At 40.6% G+C, this 25,752-nt stretch overlaps 3 protein-coding genes across 4 annotated transcripts in view; 1 reads left to right on the top strand and 2 right to left on the bottom strand.

Moving 5' to 3' along the window:
• The first annotated feature begins 290 nt into the window (after positions 1-290).
• On the top strand, positions 291-1,974 carry LOC144204320 (peptidyl-prolyl cis-trans isomerase FKBP3-like). The gene is made up of 4 exons (XM_077728245.1): positions 291-522; positions 602-702; positions 1,482-1,566; positions 1,655-1,974. Exons 1-4 carry the CDS (start codon positions 475-477, stop codon positions 1,694-1,696), a joined length of 276 nt encoding a protein of 91 aa, XP_077584371.1. The 5' UTR covers positions 291-474; the 3' UTR covers positions 1,697-1,974.
• Positions 1,932-8,103, bottom strand: LOC144204540 (interleukin-1 receptor type 2-like). Its single transcript, XM_077728590.1, has 8 exons — positions 7,989-8,103; positions 7,552-7,804; positions 7,203-7,371; positions 6,928-7,108; positions 6,336-6,512; positions 6,123-6,237; positions 5,580-5,725; positions 1,932-5,420 (listed from the first exon to the last, which is right to left on the bottom strand). The coding sequence occupies exons 1-8, from the start codon at positions 8,077-8,079 to the stop codon at positions 5,260-5,262; spliced, it is 1,293 nt and encodes a 430-aa protein (XP_077584716.1). The 5' UTR covers positions 8,080-8,103; the 3' UTR covers positions 1,932-5,259.
• Positions 8,104-10,656: 2,553 nt separating this feature from the next.
• The window catches only part of LOC144203875 (mitogen-activated protein kinase kinase kinase kinase 4-like), a 28,622-nt gene continuing 13,526 nt past the window's right edge, over positions 10,657-25,752 (bottom strand). Inside the window, exons 8-31 of one of the 2 annotated variants that reach the window (XM_077727430.1) lie at positions 25,116-25,170; positions 24,963-25,041; positions 24,698-24,873; positions 24,506-24,578; positions 23,751-23,961; positions 23,512-23,673; positions 23,351-23,437; positions 21,184-21,327; positions 20,363-20,596; positions 19,500-19,600; positions 19,189-19,376; positions 19,014-19,102; positions 18,468-18,646; positions 18,251-18,368; positions 16,938-17,384; positions 15,618-15,732; positions 14,912-15,079; positions 14,690-14,833; positions 13,186-13,320; positions 13,000-13,100; positions 12,324-12,473; positions 12,087-12,246; positions 11,835-11,974; positions 10,657-10,927 (exon numbers count right to left, since the gene is read on the bottom strand). In XM_077727430.1, coding sequence (XP_077583556.1) covers positions 10,844-10,927; positions 11,835-11,974; positions 12,087-12,246; positions 12,324-12,473; positions 13,000-13,100; positions 13,186-13,320; positions 14,690-14,833; positions 14,912-15,079; positions 15,618-15,732; positions 16,938-17,384; positions 18,251-18,368; positions 18,468-18,646; positions 19,014-19,102; positions 19,189-19,376; positions 19,500-19,600; positions 20,363-20,596; positions 21,184-21,327; positions 23,351-23,437; positions 23,512-23,673; positions 23,751-23,961; positions 24,506-24,578; positions 24,698-24,873; positions 24,963-25,041; positions 25,116-25,170 — 3,540 coding nt within the window. In that variant the 3' untranslated portion in view covers positions 10,657-10,843. Of the gene's footprint in view, positions 10,928-11,834; positions 11,975-12,086; positions 12,247-12,323; positions 12,474-12,999; positions 13,101-13,185; positions 13,321-14,689; positions 14,834-14,911; positions 15,080-15,617; positions 15,733-16,937; positions 17,385-18,250; positions 18,372-18,467; positions 18,647-19,013; positions 19,103-19,188; positions 19,377-19,499; positions 19,601-20,362; positions 20,597-21,183; positions 21,328-23,350; positions 23,438-23,511; positions 23,674-23,750; positions 23,962-24,505; positions 24,579-24,697; positions 24,874-24,962; positions 25,042-25,115; positions 25,171-25,752 lie in introns of both variants that reach the window. The other variant, XM_077727431.1, reaches the window with a different exon arrangement.

Below are 25,752 nucleotides of genomic sequence, written 5' to 3' on the forward strand. Positions count from 1 at the left end.
TTTAAAGGGAAAAACAATAGCTAATCACTTATTTGAGTGGATATATTTATTTTGTTAATTTATTATACAATGGTGGACCATTAGGGCCTGCAAGGCCTTTTCTGCTGGCATAAAAAATATATCAATTCATTATATTTTGTCCATGAATACTTATTAATAATTCCAAATTGTCTGTTAACATCTTTTCATTGCTTTTCCCCTTGTTGCACTGCTTCCAGATGTGTGTTTTCATTTTCAAGCATTCAACCAATCAGTTCTGCAGGACCTGCAGCATTATAGGCGTGGCCGAGAATAAATGCCGCCATTTTTCAAAATGGCGGATGAGCCAGCAGCCAGTATGGCTGGGGACTGCAGAGCAGCTCAGAAGAAGACCTGATACAGCTCTTACAGGACAATGCAGTGCATTTGGTACATTGTCATTTGGGGATCTCAAAGCCTCAGTTCTCATTTTAAGAGTGTTTTTTTGATGGGAGTATGCTTTGCTGGTGTGATGTGGCACCATGTGCATGGAGACCTCAAAATGTTTGTAAATAATTATGCTGCATTGTGTGACCTGTAGCTCTCTATGTTTAACAAGAAAGCATTGCATTGTGTGTTTCAGTTCCTCAACGAGCACAGAATGCTGGGAAACATCAAGAATGTGGCCAAAACGACCAAAAAGGAGCAGCTTGTTGGTGCCATAATGAGCTGTTTGTCAGCAGAGTGAGTTGTTATTTTTAAAATACTAGTTTATATTTTCTCTCTCTGTGTAATAATTAAATGTTAGTTCAAGGCTTTGCTCAATGAGCTTGTTTTTCCCCATTGTGACATTGAAATTTTTAATGAAAACACACTAACTGATCTGGTGTTGAATTTTAATAGCAAGAACTTGAGGATAAATCACATCCACAACTGTGCTATCAGTGGGGTTGTAAAAATAACATACAATTGTAGAATATATACCAGTGGTTCTTAACCTTGTTGGACCTACAGAACCCTAATTTGATGTGAAAAAAAAACTTTTTTTTTCAAATTCTAGATTCATTTCTCGCAGCAATGATTGGCCAAGCAATATCATGTGATCATCTGAAGCCAGTAATGGTCAGTCTAGGCATTTTATTGTGAATGGACATGATGAATTGATGTGTCTTGACCTCCGTTGCAGGGGCTCCACCAAACCCAGGTTAAAAACCACTGATATAACTTTATCCTGGGCTTGGATCTTTTCATTTTTAGTCTTAAATGCAGTTTTGAGACAATCCAACAATAGCGCCAGGGGTATTTTTAACTCAAATTTAAACATATGGTAAAATAACCATTTGTCCCCAGTGTGCATGGAGAAAGATAGAAGCTTTTTTGTGTATTTATTTTAAAAAATGAATGGATTTGAAATGATTGACTGAAAAATTCATCCAGTAAAAAATAACATGGGAAATGAATGTCATTTGTGCATCAAAATGGTTAAATAATCAATTTCATAATCATGCTGTGGTGTTTTATAGATGTTTAAAGCCACAGAGAGTGAAGGAGGTGAAAGCTTTCAAAACTGTTGAGACCAAAGAAGTCAAGGCAGAAGTTGTGGATGAGGTAGGACCTGTGTTTCAGGTTATTTTATTTATTTATGTTCATTTCATGTGTATTAAACTTACTCATTTTGTATCTTGCTTCTCTTCAGGGTCCACCCACGTTTGCCATATCAATGCTTAAGAAAGGGTGACACGGTAGATGGCAGTCTTTGACACCAACACTCATCACTCATCATTAAAGTAAAATTTATAAAGTTCAAAGTAAAAAGGAATATATTAAGATACATAAAAATGTAATTTAAAAAAAGATAGAGGCGCTGTAAAACATTTGGACAACGTTGGTGGGCTGGATTAAAAGGCCTTGTGGGCCAGATGTGGCCCGCGGGCCATAGTTTACCCATGTCTGGCCTAAGTGAACCTATCTTAAAAGCCACATTTTTCTGGAAAATATAAATGTTCTTAAATTGTATACATATCTTATTCTTCATTTACCTAGCAAAAGTATGCAAGTAACATAAGTTAAAACTTTTTATTTACAGGAAAACACTGAGTATAGCACACTTGGGAGTTGGCATCACACAGGTGTGGCCAGTTTTTTCTTCACCTGCAGAAAACACACATTTTTTTCTAAGTATTTCACTTAAACTTAAGATTTTATTTAACTTGGATATAATACAATAAACAAATACATGAGCCTTGCCACATGAAGTGGTCAACTTGTGAGGAAGATTGCCTAGTCTCCTCCACTTGGAGAATCTCCACAGTCTGGCCCTCCTCTCATCACAGTGACTACATTCAACTAATCCAACACAAGAGATTAGTCTACATGAAAGTAACACCTATAAGCAGTGGTGGTCCGTGAATTTCCTAGCAACGCCTTCAGCTGTCAGAATCAATCCAACCCTCAAAAATTATTTTATGGCTATAAAACCACTACTGCAGCTACAATTGCGACACAAAAAATCATCAATAATAAACTCATACAATTGAGATATTATTTAGGAATATAGCCATATTTTACTCACCAAAATACATCCTCCTTTTCATATGTCATTTTCCCTTGTATAAAAGCAACCTTGTGTACTCAAGGGTTTCCAAAAATGACAAGGTAGAGTATGGCTACTTTATGGGGTAGAGCAGGGGTAGGGAACCTATGGCTTGGGAGCCATATGTGGCTCTTTTGATGGGTGTATATGGCTCTCCGCTAACCTGTGTGGTAAAATATTGGTATCGCTGGTGAGAGACCTAAGTCCCAAAAGCACCAATGGGAGCGTTACGCCGGAACTGTGGCCCCGACATGATCTCTAGCGCTTTTTTAATCATATTTTTTTTATTAGACTCTTCTGCATGCATACTCTCATTGATTAGCAACAGCTCAAAATGTTCTCAAAAGAATTCAGACACTTTTTATTTTCAAAGTGGTGAAATTACTAAAGAGATTAATAAATGCACACATTTTCATATATTTTTACTTTTAAATTCTTAGTATATTTCTCAAGCAATAATGTTTGAAATTATGAATTGTTTATGGTTCTCTTCATCAAAAAGGTTCTTGACCCCTGGTGTAGAGGTTTGTTCACCTGCCTGACATGTGGGCAGGTATGGTTCGAATCCTGGTTGGGGATTATTTTTCCCTTCAATATAAACAATTTTGTGTAGTCAAGATTTTCCAATAATGTGTAAAGTGTGTCCACTTCATGGTGTAGAGGTTTGTTCACCTGACTACCGTCTGGGCAGGTAGGGTTCGATTCTCGGTTGACGATGAACCATTTTGCCATTAAAAAAGACTAAGTCATTCACCCCTTTCCTTAAATAAAAGATTCCAATGACCATGTATAAGTGGGGCACTAAGTGGTGTAGTGGGTTGGTCACCTACTAAGTATGATCTGGGAGTGAAAAGAGACAAAACAACAAGTACTACTGCCTACTCTCACAGGGTGGTGGCCCAGTGGCTAAGTCATCAGTTTCCTGCATCTGTGGTCCTGGGTTCAAATCCCAGTGCATGCGAAGATTTTCCAAATATTATTCAGTTAAAAGAATAAGTACTACTGCCTAAGTGTTTAAGTGTATAAGTCTTCAGTAGTGGATGAAGCATTTTGTCAAAAAATGACTAAGTGTTTCACCCCATTTCCTTGGGGTGATGGCCCAATGGTTAAGGCATCAGTCTTCCACCTCTTTGGTCTTGGGTTCGAATCCAAGTGCAGGCAATGATTTTCCAAATATTATTCAGGTAAATGAAAGGGACAAGAGTACAAGTACTACTGCTTCCTCCCACAGGGTGATGGCCCAATGGTTAAGTCATCAGTCTGCCACCAGTGTGGTCCTGGGTTCAATTCCCAGTGCCGGCAAAGATTTTCCAAATATTATTCAGTTAAATGAATAAGTTCTAATGCCTAAGTGTTTAAGTGTATAAGTATTCAGTGGTGGATGAAGCATTTTGTCCAAAAAATGACTAAGTGTTTCACCCAATTTCCTTGGATAAAACGTTTCAACACCTATGTATAAGTGGGGCACGAGTTGGTGTAGTGGGTTGCACACTCGCCTTTGCACCGAGAGAACGTGAGTTCGCTTCCCGGTGTCGGCGGTTCACTGACCAAGCAAGCGGTCGAGGGTCGGCCGAAGGCCGACCCGAGAACGCCTTTCGCACAGACAGGTCCTTCAACTGTCTTCCGAACTGCCGAAGGCAGTTCGGAATATAACCTTTTGCTGAAAAGTATGACTAAGTGTTTAATATAAATTAAAAAGATTTTTCCTTTTTTTTTTTCCCTTCTTCTTATTCCATTGACCATTCCTTCTTTCCAAGTATTTTCAGCCAAACGACGGCAGCGAGAATCGAACCCAGGTCTCCCACACGGGAGTCCAGTGATCTATCCTCTGCGCCAACCAAGTGGCTACACTTTTCTCTGTAATCATTTGAGTGTCTTTAGAAGAAGTCCACAGAAACAATTAAGTGAAAAAGTGTCCAAACCGGGAATTGAACCAAGGTCTCCCACATGGGAGTCCAGTGGTCTAACCTCTGCGCCAACCAAGTGACTACACTTTTCTCTGTAATCATTTGAGTGTCTTTAGAAGAAGTCCACAGAAACAACTAAGTTAAAAAGTATCCCAACCGGGAGTTGAACCCAGGTCTCTCCGACAAGAGTCAGGTGAACAAACCTCTGCACCACCAAGTGACTACAACTTCCTTTGTCATCATTTGAGTGTCTTGACTACAAATACATAGAAAAAACGGAGGGAAAATGTTTACGGGAATTGAACCCCAGTCTCCCACATGGGAGTCAGGTGAGTTAACCACTACACCACAAATTGGCCACACTTTGCATTGTCTTTACCGAATTTGATAAAGATCAGAAGGACAGTTAAAAATGTTTCCTGTTCACCCAATGAGCATGCAATTGACAGATTTTAACATAAGTAAAATAGGGATTTAATGACTATTATTTAACATTGAGTAAATAGGAGATTTTCTAAACCATTCAACCAATCTTATTGAAATTTGATGTGTTACTGCTAATTATAAAATAAACAATAATTGCCAATTATTGTGAGTATTGCTTTAGAAATGGGAGAAATATTTCCAAATTTCAATTCTTATAATGGAATGACTTTGCTAACAGTCTACATTAAATATAATACACATAATAATATGTAACCAATGACAACTATAGGTCATCAACATTTTTGGATAAGGTTAAAAAATTCCACTATCGCCATGACAAGTATTTGCAGAGCAGAGATAGTATTACAGCTTCCACTAGAAGGAGCTGCTGTTTCGGGTCAGGAAATAGTCCGCCTTTCTTTTCTTTCTCTTCTTGAGCTGGGGTTTGATGAGCAGAACGTAGAGGAAGCATGAGAGCACCACCAGGAAACAAGAAGTGGAAACGCACCCCACCACCAGCCAGGTCCCGCTTGAGTCTGTAACAAAACGGATCGTTTACAAATTTGCTTCCTAACTCTTTAAATAGAGTCCATCACTTGAGGACGACCAATCCATTAGAAATTCAATTCAATTCAAATGGATAACAGGTCTATTGTTGTCAACATTTACTGGCCAATCGTCCTCTGTGGCCTCACCTTGCAAGCGAAGCGTGACGGTGACTTGGCGTCTTGCGTCTAGGTTTTGCGCCAGGCATGTCAGTTGCGCCCCTTCCTCTTGCTCCGTCATGGCCCGGACAACCAGAGTCGCGTTCACCCAACAGCCTGATGCCTCACGTCCTTCCCTGTTTGGACAAAACGGTGACCAAATGTCCAAACATTTTTCTTACAGTGCCTCTTTCAATTTTCACTTATCAAAGCAGAAGATATATACACATAAACCATCCCCAAAAATCCATCACCCCCAAAATAAATGTAATTTATTTTGGACCACCTTTAACTTCAATTACAGCTATCATTTGCCATCCCATTGTTTTGATAAGATTCTGCATTGAGGGTTGTGGAGTCTTATCGTTGTGGGAAGAAAAAAAAATCTCAAAGGGGGTTAAGGTGAGGATGTAAGGTCCATTAACAAAACAAAGATTTTTACATTTAAAATTGTTGCATTCCAAAAAAAGTGGTATGTGGGTGGTAGTTTGGACAGCCAAAATGCCTGAATTGAAAGAATCAGGTCATTTATACCTTCTCCTGTAGGGTGATGCTTCGACATCGACACCACTTGCTGTCCACCACACACTGGTGGAAACGCTCTGATCGCACGTCGTGAGAACCACACACGTCACTTCCACTGCTGAACCTAAAAGATGTCAAAAAAATCAACGGAAAATGACCAAAAATGCCCATAAGATTCAACAAGAATTGACCAAAAACGCCCAGGAATCAACAATAGATGACCAAAGATTTTCCCCCAAATCAACAAAAAGTCAAATGTAGTGTTGCTCTGGTACACCGGCTTACCGTGAGAGACTTCGACGACACTCCCGTTAGGTGGCCAAGCAATTAGCGGAGGGACGGCAGCATCAGCAGCCATCGTCGATAAATCGGGCTCTTGTGTCGTTTGCTGCTCGGGCCCTGAAACAGAAAGTGTAAAGACAAAACATTTACAATTGTGCTTTTAATATATCACTAACCACTCAAACATAGGATTCTTCTCATTGTTCTTCCTTTCTTTCTATCTCCCCACAAAAACCTGATTCTTTCTCTGCATGAACAACATGATATAAACAACCACAATGCAACCACACCACAGCCTATAAACGACACCCAAGTTAATATTTTCCTTATCTAAGCAATGGATTTGGATCCTTTTGCATCATTTTATCATTGTTTAATTTTTTCTTCACTACAAAAGACATTAAGAAAATAATGGAATAATCTGTGCACAAAAACCAAATTATTTAAATTTTTGCATAAATCTAACAGAAAAGGTAAGATGACAAATATATAAATACAGCCACCCCTTAAAACTTAATTGATGGCAGCCCACCTGTGACTTGTAGTCGTATGGTCCTGGTGAGTGTGAAGGCGCGGCGCTCCACTAGCACGCCGAGGCGACATGTGTACAGACCTCCGTCTGAACGTCCCACCGCCGGGATGCGTAGCTTGGATGCGTGGCGCCCCAAAAATTGCCACCCGCTTCCTTGGAGACCAACGCCAAGCGAATCCTCCTGAAAAAACACAAGACATGAATAGAAAAACCTCAAAAAGTATCCTACTTTGTGGGCACAATCCCAGCCAATAAAAGCTCATTCTAAATCTCACCTTGAACCACTCAACGCTAGACCTCGAGAACAGATTCCCGGCGGGACAGGTGAGCGTGACGTCTTCTCCCAGCGTGGCGTCGTGCAGATATGACAGCTTGTCCACGTCCACCGATGCCGCCGAATACACGTGGAGCGACACGCTGCCGCGAACGCAAAACGTCTCGTTTCTACAAAAACAAAACAACAATAAAACGTCACTGCCACTTTAAAGGTCTCATCCAGGTTAAACACATAATGAAATTACATTTTTACATTATTATTATTGTCTTTATGTATTCCCCTCAACTTTTTTTTTTCTTTTTACATACATTTGCAACATTTTGAAGAAAAAGTAGTTCATGACTGACCTAAATGTGCAAGTGTAGTTGCCCGAGTCGGACGGTCGAGCGGGAAGGAGCCACAGGTCGGAACCCAGCCGCTTGACTCGACCTTCGCCGTCCTCTCTGTCCTCTCCATCGGCCCTGGCGATGCGGTAGGCATCTTCGGGCGGATTTACTCGCCGTCCTTTGAGAGCCGAGCGTAAGATAGGAAAGGACACCGCTACTGCCTCATTTTCCAAATGAAACAACTCCAACTCGACCTCCGTCAAAAAGCAGCCATCTGTTGCATAATTCAGAAAAATCACAACTTCATTCACCCCAAAAAACAGGTTGCAAATGAAAACACTACCCCTAGAGTTGAGAAAACAAAATGAGCATGCAGAAATGATCATTTTAAAAAAAAATATTGATAAAATTTCTGCATTTTTGGGTGCAAAATGAGTGTGATTTTAGAGCGGTCTCACCTTTAAACGGCAAAGACGGAAGCGTGAATTTTCGTCCGTGAGCTAACGCAACGACTAACGCTAGCGTCAGCGGTGCAGAGATAGCCCACATGACCGCCAGCACCTCGCTGGCCGTTCCCGCTCCAAACTTGAGTCTTAAATAGGAGCGATTTACCTCAGCGGTCGTCATTCACTTCTGCTTCCGTTTCCTCTCGTTACACAAAACACACACATGCACAAACAACAACAAAAATGCAAACTGTTTTGTATTCAAGAGTCTATACAAAAGTTTTAGTCAGATTTTTCTGTAAAGTACTCACTTTGAACAACATTAAGCTAATAAATCTTGCCTTTAAAAATAGTATTAAGTTCTGGCGTTCCACAGGGCACCATTCTTAGCCCACTGTTGTTTCAATTTTGACTCATTTTACCACTAAATGAGGCACAATTAACAAATAACACACATAACTTAAAACTATGACTAAAGATACATAAACAATACAACTACTTTCTATTCATTTAAAGCATCATTTTTCGACTATGTATTGTAACATGCGAAGATGACTAAAATACTCTTACTTAAATAACAATAATAGCAGTAGATTTTTATAGAGAGTACTTACAATGTACAGCCATGTGTGTATGTGTAAATTCCCTATGAAGAGTTGGGTTTTAAAGACTCAACAAGAATGTAAACTCCAAGGTTTCCCAATTGAACACCGTGTACTCTTCAACACACACACGTGTCTCTTTAAGGATCAATTTCTTGTGGAGAAAAAGTTGTCTATTTTAGGAATACATGAGAAGAGTATGAGAAAACTCTGGATAGATTATTTTGGGAGTGTTTTGTTTAGGAAAAGTGTTTCTATTCTATTGCAATGTTCTTTATTTTTGCCTTAATTAATTTTCTTTAGATTTTTCTACCATCCAGATGGCTTTTTGAGTCAAAAAAGTACAGAAAAAGGTAAAGAAAAATGAGGAAAGTTGGAGGGAAAATGCCAAATTAACAGTTTTCATGAAATGAGACAAAATAATTATGTAAAAATAAAAAACTAACGGCAGAAAAAAAAATTATGGTTGTGGATTTGAAATGTTAATATTTTAACATTACGTGAACAAAGTGGTAATTGGACAATAAAGGGAATGTTTTGATAAATCGTAATATTTTTAGATAAATTAAAAGCAATGTTATTACTATAAAAACGCACTAGGTTACGTCAAAAACTATTTCAGCAACACAAGTGTAGTAATATGCAAAATACAACACTTCTAATACAAAATCCACCTACCTATAAGAAATGTATTTTTAAATATTACAACTTAAAATGACAATAAGAACAGTTTTTTTGCTAAACCAAGACATGGCATCCTCATATTCCATTTTTCCCCTCAAGTTTTATTGAAAGAAAACCAAAACGCACAGGACATCCTGCTGCACACAATGTTAGCGACTTTAGCAACGTCAGCGACTGAGTTAACAAAAAGTGAGCGCGTAAATAAATAAAAGCACAAACATTGTGAAACGGGTTTTCCGAATATTTACCGTCACACTTAACGTCCAGAATAAAAGTTTCGGGGTTAGGCTTGCACGGACGAACGACGCTTCCTTCCAAAGCCAAATCGCGCCAATTCTCTCTAACGATGCAAGAGCTAAAGGTGTAAAAGACTCGGGCGACATTTGCACTTTAACAGGCAATTCTTGATGTGGAACGAGTACATCACCCACACATTCCTTAAAAATCGGCTTCCCTGAACTCTAGAAGAAGAGTAGCCAATGACAACTCATTAGCAACCAAATTGCCATGAAAAAAAATCCTAAACTGTTCCTATATACTCATTTTTATATCCAAAAGTTAAATGGGACACATTGTTTGCTTTCTTCTTCTTCTGTTGATTGATGAAATCAACTCAAAGATTTGTTGGGAAAACCAACAAAATGGTGATACTAACTAGTCTCTTCCACAGTTGCCATGGTAATAGGGTATTTTTTTTCTCTCCTTAACTTCATCTCTTCATTTATCACTTTATGTTTGCAGTGGTAACAATTAGTAATCAGCCATTTTGTGTCTTTTAAAGTCTTCCACGTCTTTGTGATCGAAAAGAGCCAAAACGCAATGACATCAGCATTATCATCTCATGCTTCACAAACACACTTAGTCAAACCATAAACCATTTTTCTATTGACAGATTTTCTTCCTATTGATATATTTTGTACATACACAACTTTGACTGTTTTTTTTTGTTTTTAGTTTTTTGGTACGCACACTGTGCCTACAGCACGTCGCCCTCTGTAGGTGGAAGCAAGCAAGACGGTGAGGGGAAAGAGGTGAATGTGCATTGGAAAATAATCATAATATTATTCATATTAATATTAAAAACAAAAAAAGATAAGAGACAATTATTCACGCTCGTGTTGGAGAAAATAAGAAGAAGAAAAATAATACGACTCTGGAATCCATCTTTGTTTTGTCCTTAATCGCTCTCACTTTCTGCCCAAACTGTCCCCGCCCACATTGCGTATCACCACGACGACGCCTTTCAGCATCATCGTCGTCATCCTCCCGGTCACACGAGAACACGGAGAAACATTTAGGGACTGGTTAAAACTTTTTCCGGCGGTTAAAGACGTTCAAAGTCCAAGAGGAGACACGACGAGGACGACGATGACGAGCACCTGAACATTTTAAGGGTGGGGAAGGGAAATTTCCTCCTCTGGGAATTCACATTTGACTCCGTCCACCTCTGGCGGGGGGGCGGGGCCACCCGGAGTCCTCGTCCGCGTGCGCGCACGGGGTCCGCTGGGGAAGTGTCGGGCTTCTGAGATCCAGTGTTAGCGAGGAGCAGGAGGAAGAAGAAGAAGAAGGAGAGGAAGGTGTCTACCAGCTGAGCAGGTTGCTTCTGCCCAGCGTCATGAAGTAGACCTGACTGGACCCCCCGGACCGCACCGAGGCGAAAAACACCTGAAGACAGCAACGTGCATTGGGGCAAAAAGCAATTATTAGCTTTTTTTGGTCAATACCAAAAGTTCATCTCAATACTTTGTCATGTACCCTTTTTTTTGGCAAAAACGAAGGCCAACATTTTTCTGTAACTCTTCACAAGCTTTTCACACACTTTTGCTGGTATTTTGAACCCATTCTGTCATGCAGATCTCCTCTAGAGCAGTGATGTTTTGGGGCTGTCGTTGGGCAACACAGACTTTCAACTCCCTCCACAGATTTTCTATGGGGTTTAGATCTGGAGACTGGCTAGGCCACTCCAGGACCTTGAAATGCTTCTTACAAACTTTGTTGCTGTGTGTTTGGGATCATTGTCATGCTGAAAGACCCAGCCACATCTCATCTTCAATGTCCTTGCTGATGGAAGGAGATTTTCACTCAAAATCTCTCTATACATGGCCCCATTCATTCTTTCCTTTACACAGATTTGTCATCCTGGTCCTTTTGCATAAAAACACTCCCAAAGCATGATGTTTCCAGATTCAGTTTTCCCAGCCTGGTGCAGATCTACAATTTTGTCTGTGGTGTCTTTCGACAACTCTTTGGTTTTGGCCATAGTGGAGTTTGGAGTGTGAGAGACTGAGGTTGTGGACAGGTACATTTTATACCGATAATGAGTTAAAACAGATGCTATTACTACAGGTAAAGAGTGGAGACCTCGTTAGAAGTTAGACCTCTTTGACAGCCAGAAATCTTGATAGTTTGTAGGTGACCAAATACTTATTTTCCACTCTAATTTGGATATATATTCTTTAAAAATCAAACAATGTGATAGAAGAACTTGCACAATTGGTAGTTGACTAAATACTTAATTTCCCCACTGTATTTACACAAGCTTTGGTGACTGAAGACATTTTGGGAGCCTCACCTTGTCGTTCCTCTCGCACAGGAACTTGAGTCTCTGGGCCCTCTTGTGCATGAAGACGCCGTCCAGGTGGCCCGTCTCCACCGAGCGAATCTCAATGGCCTTCTCGCCCCAGCCCATGATTTGGTTGGAACGAATGTAGGCTGCAAAAAAAAAAAAAAACAGGACATGCCTTTAACTCACAGGAAATGACCCAAATGAAACGAGAAAATATTTGGAATTGTCCTGAAATCCACAAAAAGTATCCCCTCTTACCGACGGAGGTGGGCATCTCCCCCCACTGGAGTACCACGTCCTTGGTAATGCGTCCATATGTGTTGACGTAGACGCCCTCGTCCTCGTAGCAAACCAGCAGTTCGATGCCGTCCGTGTTGGGCAGGATGATGATGGCGTGCGACTGAATGTGCGTTTGGATCTGCCAGCAGGAAAAAAAGACGCCTCGGTCACCTGGTTTGTCCGGGACTATCATGCAAAGCCGGGGCGCCGTCTTACGTGGGTGGGCAGATAGATGTCATATACCGCCCCAGAGTCCACATCCACGGCGTGGAAGCCCGAGGAGGAGCCGTAGATGACCTTTAACCTCTGGCCTTCCTCCACCGTCAAGTCCACCAACAGGGGCTTGTGAACCAGCTCGCCGAAAGACTACGGTCCAAAAAAGGGAATAATTTAAGCAGGTTACAGAAAGAAAAAATAAATAAAATAAGCAGGGAAAGTGTTATTAGAGTAGAGTATTTTTTTAATGAAAATAAGGTTGTCGTTTCACTATGCAGATTTCAATTTACACAAAATGTTACTATGCAAGATTCTATATTTGATAAGATATTTACATTTACTTTTTAGCCAAATCCTTTTTAATTTCTTGCAAAAAATATTTAAAAGATTAAAAAAAAAAGTTCTTTTGTAAGAAACATTGATAAAACCTTATTTTGGTTGGATAATAAGTTGCAATGAAGAAATGGAACAAAAAGCCATCACTACACAAAACAGGCATGTGTATATTTGGAATTTGCAGGAAATTCATTCTAACTTCACAAAGTCCAAATTTGTCAAAAATGAACATTTAAAAAATGAAGACTGTGTTTTTCAACACACACATATTTAGGGATGACCTTATAAGGAAACCACACTCTTGCTTTTCAAATCTTCTGTTTGCTGACCAACTCCTCACCTTGAATGCCATGAACTTATGGTAAGGTTTGGGCGCCCACGCGTAGACCTCTACCGAGTTCTTCAAGGCCAGGACTAAGAACTTGATCCGCTCGTATTTGACTGAGAATCAAGCATCAAAGTTATTAACCATCAAACACATTGGCGGTGGCTGAAATCGAAACCCAAGCCAGGTGATGACACTCACCAACTTTGTAGTGGACGCAACCTTCCAGGTCACCCACGGTGGTCCAGCCTTGTTTCTTCTCCACCTCGGGGTCGTTGTGGAGAATCTTGTTGCGCAGCCATGACAGATAGTACACACGCAGCTTGTTCTTCTTACCTGAATGCCAATCACATTAAAGACACGTCGTATACATTGTTTTTAATAGAAATCCTTATTTTATTTTATACGTGTGTGGGAAAGAAAATAAATTCGTCTTTGTACAATAAATCAAAATAAGAGTGGATGAAATTGGTTAAAAAGAATTGTGGGGAGATTTGGAGGTTGTAATTCTGGAAGTGGTAATTGCAATATTGGCCAGAAGTTGTAATTTTATAAAAGATAAGTGGCTATAATTGTACAAAATAAGAGATGTCATTTTTAGACAAAAAACAAGTTCAAGTTTGAAGAAAAATTGTGGCTTCATATGAATACATTTAGGAGAGAAGAAAACTAAATACTCAATTCAAAAGGATTTTTGTTCTTGATTTAAAAGAAAATGAAGTTATAACTTAAGTGATAAATTCAGGTGGCAAAATACTGTGGCATACCAAACCTAATCCAACGATAAGGACAACATGACAGGGTCACCTGTTAACAAATTTCAACATGCGGCACAAGAAACGTGCCTACGCACTGATGAAAGTTTCCTTGACGTGTGTCCTTTCCAACCACAAAACATATTTGTTCCTTCCACAATACAAACAAACATAAGTTACATGTTGTGACACCGTGGCCGCCATTTACTCAACATCCTTTGACTGCATATGGATTTGTTGTCGTCACACTCGTCGTGCTCACTAATCGGGAACTTTTTTGACACACAGAGGCATTAACAATTCCTATTTTATTCCTCGAGAGCCATACTCAGAATGTAAGAGTAAAAATGTGAAAATCAGATGTGATTTTTTTTGGTGGGGGGTCATTTTACCACTTTTAAAGTATTAGATGAATTCTTTGAATTATTAGTTGTTACTGACTATACTTTTAGGGCCATATTGGTACTGATATTTATGTCGATATTGGTGCAACACTAATTATAAATCAAGTGCTAAAGATAAAAGATGCTAATTAAAAAAATATGTCACAACCTGGAATAATCCATGATTTTATTTTAAAAAATACTTTTCAGGAGTTCTTTTTTGGTGAAAAAACCATTGCAACTAGAAATAAATCCATAATTTGATGGAACAAAAGTTATATTTAATTTAAAAAAATACTTTTCAGGAGTAATTTTTGGTGGAAAAAATACTCTGGGGGAAAAAAAAAGCCAGATTTTCCAAAAAACTGGATTTTATGAAGTTAAAGTATACGCAGTCATTTGAGGAAATTCATTCACTTAAGCAAATCGTGGGAGGATAATGGGAATGCCAAATAATTAATATATTCACATGAGCGAAAACATATCAATCTCAAAACAAATGAGTAAAGATGTCAAAAAGCCACCATTAAAAGTAATTTTCTCGAGCTCCAATTTCAGCGTTGGTACCTGAGATGGTGACAAGAACGTTGAGTCCTTCTAGCACATCCATTTGCTGGAAACGTCTTCGGCTGATGAGCGGGTAAACTTTCCCCTGACCGCTGCGGTCCAAAAGCATCAGACCGCTCTCCGTGCCCACCAGTAGGTTGACCCCTTTCAAAGTTAACAAATTATAATGTTTTAAGTCCTGAAAATCACTGTCAGTGTAGCAATTTTGCCAGGTTTGCTCACCCCACAAAGCGGCGCAGAGAATCTCCGAGTTGAACCTCTTTTTGTACTTTCGGATCTCAGGCGTGTCGCTCTGTGGGCGAGTGTTGACTGGGTTGACGTTGACTACAGAACCCTTGCGCGAGGCGTCCGCCCGCAGCGCTTCTGCCAGACGAGCGTCGTTGCCATAGCCTGACAAAAAACGTGATGTATAAGAATTATTGATTGAATAATTAAGTTAGTTAACGGGAAGAATGTTCAACAGTTAAAATGTTCCAAACTTGAAAAGACAAAGTGACATTAGAATGAATGAATAAAAACGAAATATTAAAAAGGTCATAGTATTAGGAGAAAAAAACATTGGGGAAAAACATGTAAATTGTGTCATTTAAAAAAAATGAGAGCTGGAATAAAAAGGTCAGTTTTTGAGAGAAAAAATAAAAAAACACCCAATTTTTTTTTGCAACCTTCTGAAAATAATCCTAACTTTATAACTCAGGATTCAAAACATAATGTAATTAAAATGAGTGGAAAAAGTTGTAGGCACACTACAAACAGTAAAAAAAATGGTTGAAATGTAACAAAACTGAAAGATAATCTACATGAGGAAAATGATGTCATTCTAACAAACCCAAAAATGAAAATTTAATTATTTTTACATCTTTTTACATATATATATGATGTATGTATGTATGTCCAAGTATAAAAAAAAAAATGTATTTCAACTCACCGACATTGTTGAGCGCGCTGCCGGCAGAAGGCGACACTTGCAACAAACGTGGATCGATGAACGGCGTAAACGATGACGACGACTTGTGTTTCTGCATGTTGTTGCTCGATTGACTCTGCAGGGGACGCGTGAGCACACAACAAAAATATTGAACATAGTGAGCAAATTATAAAAAACAAAAATATCAAAAAAAAAGGAAAAAATGAGCAAGGTGACAATGCATGCGTAAAACAAGACAATGATTCATTCCAGGGAGTGCAAACAAAATGGTAGAAACACACTGGCCATCCTGATCCTTCTGTTGTCTGCGACAAGATTTAGACATTTATTAAATGTTGTATGAAACTCACCAGAAATCGTGCCCCAGTGTCTTATATTGATGGCTATGAGGGATATTGCACACCAGTCAGTTTAGTACGGACAACTATGTCATGGGAATTTTAGATAAAACCTTCTTGTTGTAAAAAAAAAAAAAAAAAAAACGAGGTAAGAAAATCTGCACCAATAAAATTAAATTAATGTGACGGAGAAGCTTGCATTGTAATAAGTAAATGGTATTATGTATTGAGCGCATTTTTTTTGCATTTTGATTCATTAATCTTAGGATAAAAAGACAAATGTGGCCTTTTTGTGGGAATAAAGTGGTCATTTCACGATGATAGAACGAACTTCTGTATAAAGCTGCAATTAAAAAAGTTATGATAGAATGAAATTGTCATTTTAAGAGAAAAATACATTTGGGGAATTTATGTAAATTATAAAAAAGGCACTTTGCGTAGTAGTCCCATCACAAAGTCAAATAAAAAGATTAGTTGACAAAGTTGACTTAATTTGATGAGATTTTGGTCAATTTTAGAAGGATAAAGTCTTAGGTGATGAGGAAAAAGCATCATTTGATGAAAATTATTCGTTGTTGGGGAATTAAGTTGAACATTTTAAAATTTGAACAATTGGCAGGGTCATAAACTTTGGATTTTGAAGGCTGTTAATAGAACTGAAAGATGAGTCTTCAAGTTCTTTTAGTTGAGTTTAAATGGGATATCTATCTAGACAATGAGTTAGTCATAATATATTATACAATAATGTTAATAACATGTGCATTTCCAAAATACTAATTTTGTACACACAAATTAGTACGTCGTGACTTTACGAGTAAAAATGTGAGATGCCATCAAATGTTACGATAGTAAAAAAAAAAAATTATTTGTTATTATCTTCCGGGTGAATGATGGCCTCAGAAATGATCCATTTTTACATATTGCGTTATGTTAGCCTTTATGAGATGCGTTTTTGGCCGAGGGGAGCGACCCAAAAGCGTACCTCGATGAGGAGCGCCAACTTGTCCAAGGGGCTCTGAGGGGACGCGATGGGACTGGCCAGACCGGAGGAGGACGAGGAGGAGGACGGGGAAGATGGAGAGGAGGATGGGGAGGAATGATGACTCTGCTGGATCAGGTCCGGCAAGAGGTGGATGCGCCCCGCAAAGCCGTTGCGCTCGGCCGCATGCTGCTGCTGAGGGTGATGATGAGGATGAGGAGGATGATGAGGATGATGGTGGGGGTGATGGTTTTGTTGCTGGTGGTAGTGGTGGTGATGAAGGGGGGTGGGGGCGTGCTGGGCCAGGAGACCCGGGCTGGACCCCGAGCCGCTGGGTCTTTTTTTGGGTTCGCTCTGGAAGTAGAAAGAGGGGTACACCACTTTGCCGCTACACGCCTTACGGAGCAGCTCTGGGGGTGGGAAGGTGTTAGCTAGGCTACGGCCACTAGCCTACAGGCGGGACAAAACGCCAAGTTAGTTGACAAAGTTGACAGTTTAGGGGAAGAAAGAAGAAGAAAAAAAAGAAATTGTACTTTGTTATTAGTCACACTCGTGAGAAGGTGTTATCTATATAAGTAGTGAGCTCGAACACAAAGATTTATAGGACAGTAAAGTCTTTCTTTGAATAGGGATGGTGAAAAATCGCCAATTATTGGAATGATATGAAGTCATTTTGAGTCCAGAAGGCAAAAACCTTTAAAAGCTGGTGAATAACTTTACATAGGAAATTAAATCTGAAAAGGGAAATGACTTTTTTTTTAAACCAAATTGTTTTGGTAAACCTGGAATTTTAGGAGTAATACATAAATCAAAGCATAATTTTATGCATGTTATTTAAAAAATTAAGTCAATTTCGTAGAAAATGTTTCAATATGAGTGGTCAATATAGTTGGTGAATAATGTATTATCTCGAAGACTTTCAGAAAACGGGTATTTTGATAAGAAATAGCATTCTGACCCCAAATATGGTACAAAAGCTATGAGTGATATTGTAATCTAATCATGAATTTAAAATATAAAATGATAGTATCTGTAGAACAATAATGGACAAAAAGTCCTGCAGTACTTTGATAAGAATGGGTTCCAAACTTTACCCCAAACTAAACCGTCCCTTTGCAGGAATTAAAATGTGTTAATACTCATGTTAGTGTCGTGAGCGGAGTTTTTTTGAACGTCTGGCAAGACAAACACAGCATGCAAAATGAGACCATGAGAAAAAAAACACGTGAAAAGACAAAACCAAACAAAACAAAAAAAAATCAAACTAAACAAGGTGACAAACATGCAGACAACATTTTGTCCTTTAGCGCGTGTACCTGTCGGACAACAAGGGTGCTGTCTTTGCACGGCGTGGACCCCCCGTCGCCCTCGCCTTCATCGTGGACGATCATCGTCTTTACCGACTCCGTCTCGCCATTACTCAGGCGGGACGACCTGCTAGGTGAGAGAGAAAAAAAAAATCGCTGCCACTTCAAAAGCCACAAACCGGGATTCAAACTCATCCTAAAATGGGGCTCTCCCAGTGATACATACACGGCTCTGGATTCCTCTGGACCCGAAGTGGACTCCTCGCCCCCCTCCTGATCCACCTCCTCATCGTCATCGTCGTCCGTGGTGTCCGAATCCTCGCTGGACGATGAATAATCCGTCACCTTGTTGGGAGGGCGCACGTCGTCTGCCGCGCGGAGTTCCTTAGCGAGGGCAGTCAGGTCCTGCTGAGTTAAAAAAAAAAGAAAAAAAAATATGTATATAGTTTGGAAGGTCACTCAGCGTTAGTCGGAAAAATGAAGCGAGGTTATTCCAAAGCAGGTGGGCCTAAAAGAAGACAAAAGAGGCGGCGAAGCTAAAAGGGAGGAAAAGTTAGGGAGTTAGTCCAACCAGAAAGAAGGTTAGAAGTTGACAAATGGTCAAAAAAAGCACTGGAAATAAAGCTTATAAAAGCATGGTCCAAAGTTAGATAAGGCAAGTGCAGGATAGTCCTTGTAGTTTTATTGTCGTTAGTGGAAAGCGACTAGTGGAGCGCAAGCTATGGATTCTAGCTCTAGTTGGGAGGGGGTCTAACTCTAATTCCTGGCTCACCGCCGGTCTGCCGGGTCTCGGCCTCTCTTCAGGTTTTTTCCCGACGTTCTCTTGCCTTCGGAGGGGTGAACCCTCCGATTTGGAGGAGGCTGACGCGGAGAAAACAAGGGTGTTGGGAAATAACCTTTTTGGGTTTTTTTTTTTTTTTTAGGCGTTGGCGTGTTTTAGCACTCACAGCGGGCCCTGAACCTCTCTCCAGAGCCAGCCTGAGAGCTGGAGTTGCTGGAAGAACTGCTGGAGGAACCCGAACCAGAACCAGACCCAGAGCCGGAACCAGAACCTGCGCTGGATCCGCTACCACCTCCCGCCGACTTGGGAAGCATCTTCTCCACTCGCTCCCACAGCAGTCGAGGCTCAGCCGTACTGTACGGTTCGGACAAAATTCCATCATGGCCACTGCTCAGCCTATTTATTCCTCAATGAAACAACTGTTGATATGACTATTTGATTCTCTAAAGTAGTTCTAATGGTGGCCAAGGCATTTACCTGCCCGTGTTGCGGTTGATAGAAGGAGGCGCATTGGTGTGGCGTTGAGGCGAGTCTCGCCTCGGCAACACCGGCGAGCGGGATGTAGTCCTGACCGGGACCTTTTTTGATGAAGTATGTAGAAGTTGATACAAAACAGAAAAAAAAGACATGTGGAAGCAACACAACACCCCATTGGTCCTTATAATGACGGCATGTTGGTAGTCCAACCTGAGATGAATTCAATGCAATAAAAGCCGTGTACAGATGCACAATTAGTGAAGATGCTGGCATTTAGATGTTGATTATTGGTGTTATTAAGGGTCTACGCATTTTGGAACGGTATTATTTGTAACAAGGATGAATCAGATAGGATTGGTGAAGTCGACTAAAGAAGTTTTTTTACAGGATCGTTCTAATTTTTTATTTTCTAGAATTAGCGTGTACATTTTTGGGGACATATCCATTGCCATCTGTTGATGGAATTCTATCATTATCAGAAGTAATTAATCATAGTTGACTGGATTTTTTAGAGACATTGTCTTCAACATTTATCATTTTTTAAAAATTCAAGAGTGAAATTTAACAAAAGCCTGTTTTAATTTGTCCATTACAGATTTTGTGTATGATGATTTATTTCTATATTTATTTATATGTATTCATGTATTTATTTATTAATTAACTTATATATTACCTATTTATTTATGTCTAAAATGTCTTTTCCTGTGTCTGTATTTTCACCCTCTTGCTACTGTGATAATGAAATTTCCAGAATACGGGATGAATAATCTAATCTAATCTCTGTATTTAAGCGCGGACTGCTATTATTCTATTCCATTCTATTGGAAGTATTTACATGTATCTACATTGAGTCCCATCCTTACCCTAGGTGGTATTTCTGCAGAAGTGGGAGTGATTGCTTGCTGGGGTCTAGCCTGGGGGTGGGCTTGTGCGTCAGTGCGTGCATGTTGTGTTGATGATGATAATGATGATGATGATGATTGTGGGGGTGATGACGAAGATGGAGAGAGATGGTGAGGCTCACTGAAGGAATGCGAGCGACACACAGCAGTGGCGGGCTGAGGCGGTGGGTTGCCGCCGCTTTTTGGGCCGCGCACCTTTACAAACAAAACAAAAAAAACATTGGGTTGGGGAAGGGTGAGCATGCAGAAGCTGAAAATGTCCTTTCAGATTAAACTTGGGGAAAAAGAGCATTGTGTCAGTTTAAAAATGCAGTAAACGTCAAGATAGGAGTGATAGGGCATCCCTTTTCTAGCATCTAGAAAAAAACAGAGGGAGGAAAGCCTGGAAAAAATGAGGTTATTAAGACAAGAGTTTACAATGACTTTTTTGTTTTTTTAGCAGGACTTCATGCTTTTAGTGGGTGTATTCACAAATACATGCCCGCTAAATGTTGTCTTATTTAATTTACAGACTGTGTTGAAAGGAATAAACAGACGGTAAAATGGTTTAACAAAATAGCCCACTTCAAGGCTTCTTGAAATGTATATTTGTTATAATCATGCCCATCCAATTACAAGCCGCTTAATTAAACCAACTTCCCGCGCTGATAAAGTAGAAGTAGTATTAGTGAAATAAGCAAATGAAGCACTTGAGGGTCCCATTTAAATTAGAATTGTCCATCTTTAAAGCTTGGCTCCTGAAAGTTTTGGATCATATCTGGGGCATTTTTTTTTTGTTTTACCTGAGACTCGGCAGGCCGATGCATGGCCTCTGCATTCCCGTTAGGGTAAGAAGACTCGGATCGTGGCGGCACTGGCGGTTGGGGCGGCTTGGTTTGCGCCGATTGTGGAGAACCTTGGATGTTTTTGCGGTAGCGCTCATCCGCCTGGAGAAAACAAAAAATGAGGTGTAACAAATTATCTCTTAGCCTTTATGGTATACAAGTGACATCATATCTGACGGTAAAATGTTGGAAACATCTCAAAATGGACATATTCTGACAATAATGTTCAAAAGTTGTCACCCAGTAGACATGCTTGTTTTGAAAAGTGACTTTGAATGGATCAAATTCCACTTGAATACATGTGAGACGTTTTTCAACTTTGCAGCACACACAAAAAGAAAATCAAACTAATCAACCACCACACAATGAAATACTAATTGATTAGCCTTGTTAATAGTTAGTGTTAGCCAGTTCCCACAGCAGCAGCAGCAGCAGCAGCAAAGCAGGTTCATCCAAACTAGACTTTCCAGGCGTTTTCACCTCTCCAAGTGGCACGCATTCAGTCACCGTGGTTTTCTTTTCAGCTCCAGTGTTGTGTTCTGGGTTTTTGGGGGCACCATTGGGGCTAATAATGTCCAGGTTCTGCTGGTTCTGCAGGGACAGCAAGTAGGCCTGCTGCTGCTGAAGCTGCTGCTGGAGGTTTTGGGCTTGCTGCTGCTCCTCCAGTTCTCGCCATTTGTATACCTGAGTGCATCCACGGAGGAGGAGGAGGACCAAAGACATCAAGCTAAAGAATGTTCTGAGATGTCACTGCACCCACTAAGAGGAAAATCCATGCTTTTTTATGTGGACTAGAGCATCCATCATCATGATTCATTTTACATAGTGCAACAGAAGTCAAATAAATCATTATAATTATTTGTATAACTAGACTACCTTTTTGTGTCATTTTTTTAATGATTACATTGCATCTATTCTATAAATAAGGGGAACTTAAAATCATAATGTGTTTCAATTGAAAGTGGATAGCAAAAATTGTTATTTGGACCAATTTAAACATTAGTTTGATCAAAATTCTAATGAAAATAAGTAAACTTTTTTTTTTACCCCCAAGTTTAATAAAGTAACCCTTTCTTTCCCTTTTAGATTCATTCATTCATTTATCCAACATATTTTTGAAGTCATCAATGATACAATTTCCACAAATATGGTATGTTACAAGTGCAATCCGTGGATTACAATCAGGTTCTTCAGCACAACCCCGACTTGTTAAACTCTGTCTGTGGAACAAAAAGCTGCACCCGCATTCCAATCCTAACAACAAAGTAGATCCCGGGAGGTTGGCTCATTGAAAAGTAGCACAAAAAAAAAGTGAGGGCGCCCCTCCACTCACTACACCATCAGGTCTCAAAATGAGACATAAGCTACGAATAATTGCCTTAGAAACGTGGACAAGAGCATCAAGATAATGTAAACACACAACTACATTACAGGAAATGGTCAGTGACTTCCTCCCACTAATTTCAAATCCTAAGTCATACTGCAAGACATCATGACTGAACCATGACATCACGACAGCCAACCTCCTCTAAACTCCTCCGACTACAACTCTGCAACATCTGGAATGAAAACCTGGGAAAGCCCGACTTCCTTTCCCGCTGGATGACTGACTTCCCGGTGACATCATCAATGAGGGCCTGGGAATGCCCTCCCTCCCCTCAACCTCCACCACTAACGGCTCCCCCGGCACCTCCAAAAATATCAAAGTTGGTCTAGGAGGAAATAAGTCATTGTCATAACGTGGATATGTTTTTTCCTCCCTGTTGTCATGAAGTGGATGGACATGTTTTGTTTTTTCAAAGTGAAGATATGAAGTCACATTCTCAAAAGTGGCCGTGTAGTGGCATCCGAGGTTGAAAAAGTCGTGACTGGACGTTTGGTCACCGATCTTTTGGCTGCCGGTCAAATGTACTTAGATATCAAACTCTCTCTCTTAGATGTTAAACTCTCTCTCATGAATATCATTTTGAGAGCTGGCTTCAACAGTAAACACTCGGTCAACATTTGACCAGCGACCAAAAGGGACCAAAAGACCGGCGGCCAAACGTCCCGGGCGGCCAAACGTCCGAGCACTGAAAAAGTGCAAGGAGTAGATGATTTTGAAAACATATTAATATACACTCACCAGCAACATGGCCTGTTCGTGGAGCAGCTGCTGCTGCAGGATCTCCAGGTGCCTCTGCTCCTCCTCCAGCTGCCTCCTGATGTACTCCTGCCCACCCAAACAGGAGGCGCTAGAGTTACACCGCCGCCACCATGACCATCGAACGTTCATCTCCATCATACCTGTTCCCTGTCGGCCCTCCGCTTTTCCTCCTCGGCGCGCCGGCGCTCATCCTCTTCCTTCCGGCGACGTTCCAACTCGTCGGCTCGCCGTTTGTCGTCCTGTTCGCGTCGCCTCTGCTCACGTTCCTGCTGGCGACGCATCTCGCGCTCGCGACGTTGTTGCTGCCGGAAGAAAAAGCCCAAAACGAAAGAGTTTAGTTTATTCAAAGACAAGACTCCTACAAATAAAATGCACTCACCTCTTCCAGTCGCCGTCGCTGCTCCTTCTGCTGTTCAATGCGCTTCTGCCTTTCTGCCAGCAGCTGGCGCTTATACTCCTCCTGCTCCCGCAGCTGTTGCTCCTGCAGGAGCTGCTGGCGGCGCAGCGCTTCCGAGCGCTCCTTGTTCTCCTGCTGCAGTCGGATAAAGTCCCGACGCAACGTCGACTCTCCCGGCACGTTGACGATGGAGCTGCGCCGAGCCACCGCAAAGATTAGAGAAAAATCTCAAATGATGGGGAGTTTGAAAAGTTTGGCGGCATGGAAAAGTTGACGTTTTTAACCCTGGAAATGGACACTTCAAGCCAAACTGGCACATCAACTTTGTATTATTGTCTTTTTGGTGAGACTATTCATGTTAGGATCAAACTGTTCAATTAAAAAACAACTTAAAAGGGTAAATAGTTGGGAATGTACAAGAAAAAAAGTCACCAAAATGGCATATTTTATAGATTCTTTTCAGGTATGGCTTTTTCAACCACTTTTGTGGCCTTAGTCATGATGTAAATATCATCTCATTTCCATGTTGCTATGTGAAACTGGCTTGAGGGGCCGAATAATTAAAGATTCACTAGCTGACTTATGCGAAGTTCATGTTTTATGGAGAGTCGTCAAACTTAGCCACTAATGTTGGCCTACACGCGCTTTGACTAAAAGCTCGAATGTTGTCCAATTATGTGTCATCTGCCCGTCGAGCCTTGAAATTTAGTAGATAGTCTAGCCGTTTTCGCTCTTACCTGGGTTCTCCTTCTTGCTCTGATGCTTCTTCCTCCTCTTCTTCACTTCCACTATATTCGTACTCGGTTTCATCTATGGAGGATATGATTGGTACAAGCAATCACCTTTTTGAAGACATAGCTGTGGGCCCGCTAAGCCAATCATGACGCGTTTAGATGGCGTGCCTGTAAGGATGAACCGAGTCCCCTTACCTTTCTCTCCTCGCTTTTTCTTAGTCCGATCGATATGGTCCTTGAGCTGGATGCGCACTTGGCGCTCGTTGGGCTGGTCCCTGATGAAGGGGTGTTTGAGCAGCTGCTCGGTGGGCGGCCGCTGGGTGTAGTTCTTCACCAGGCATCCCTCGATGAAGCTGAAGAACTTCTTGGACCTACGAGCCACGCCGCATCAAACGTTAAGTACCTAAGTTCCCCTTTTGATGAAGCTGACATGAAAAGCAAAAAAAAAAAGGGAGCAGACCATTTTTTAGACTTGAGTCTCGGAGGCGGGTTTCTGGGGATGAGAAAGAGTGCCCGCATGGGGTGCATATCGCACAACGCTGGAGGAAACACAATGATAGTGCTCAAATGCATGATGGCAGTTTGAAAGCGGCTCATGTATTTTCTGGCTTACGTGGAGCCCCTTCAGCCATCTCGATGGCTGTAATTCCACAGGACCACAAGTCGCTCTGCAAAAAGGAAGGAACAAAAATAAAGGGATACAGTACCTCGACATATGAGTGCCCCGACATATGAGCCATTTGAAATACGAGTAATATTTTGAGCAAATGTTTATCTTCAGATATGAGATACATTTTGATATACAAGCATACAGCGGATGCGAGAGGCTGCTCATAAGAACATTATGGACACTGTCTTTCTGGTCAAAACTCCCTTGTGGAATGTCTCTACGAGCACTGGGCGGAGCATTGCATTTCTTAGTGTTTTTCACTCCCCGATTGTTAGTGCGAATGGCGGAGTGATTGCTAATACGAGAAAAGTGTATACATATATACTACTTCTAGTTGGCAAGTGGTCATGCGTTATCCTATTGTGAAGACATTTGTGTGCATCATTTTGGGAAGATTTTGAAAGGAAGACAAAAGCAAACAATATCTGTACCTAAAACTATACCTAGATAGGTTTCATCTGAAAGTCAGGGTGGAGGCGGGGCAAATAGAGCCAACCAGGGAGAAGAAAGCTATCAAAATTTAAAAGTAAATTGGAATTAAGTTTAGTGCAAGGTTAGATTAAACTTATTTTTGAGTGTG

Source organism: Stigmatopora nigra, chromosome 11, assembly GCF_051989575.1.
Source record: "Stigmatopora nigra isolate UIUO_SnigA chromosome 11, RoL_Snig_1.1, whole genome shotgun sequence".
NCBI classification, from domain to species: domain Eukaryota; kingdom Metazoa; phylum Chordata; class Actinopteri; order Syngnathiformes; family Syngnathidae; genus Stigmatopora; species Stigmatopora nigra.

What these genes read in the sequence shown, in the direction of transcription:
- LOC144204320 (XM_077728245.1), top strand. Translation starts at nt 475, where the DNA reads ATGCTTTGCTGGTGTGATGTGGCACCATGTGCATGGAGACCTCAAAAT. An exon ending in GTGCATGGAGACCTCAAAAT is followed by an intron (nt 523 to 601) that starts GTTTGTAAATAA and finishes TGTGTGTTTCAG; the next exon opens with TTCCTCAACGAGCACAGAAT. An exon ending in AGGCAGAAGTTGTGGATGAG is followed by an intron (nt 1,567 to 1,654) that starts GTAGGACCTGTG and finishes GCTTCTCTTCAG; the next exon opens with GGTCCACCCACGTTTGCCAT.
- LOC144204540 (XM_077728590.1), bottom strand. Translation starts at nt 8,079, where the DNA reads ATGTGGGCTATCTCTGCACCGCTGACGCTAGCGTTAGTCGTTGCGTTA. An exon ending in GATTTGGGGGAAAATCTTTG is followed by an intron (nt 6,238 to 6,335) that starts GTCATCTATTGT and finishes GACATCTTTTAG; the next exon opens with GTTCAGCAGTGGAAGTGACG. An exon ending in GCATCACCCTACAGGAGAAG is followed by an intron (nt 5,726 to 6,122) that starts GTATAAATGACC and finishes TTGTCCAAACAG; the next exon opens with GGAAGGACGTGAGGCATCAG.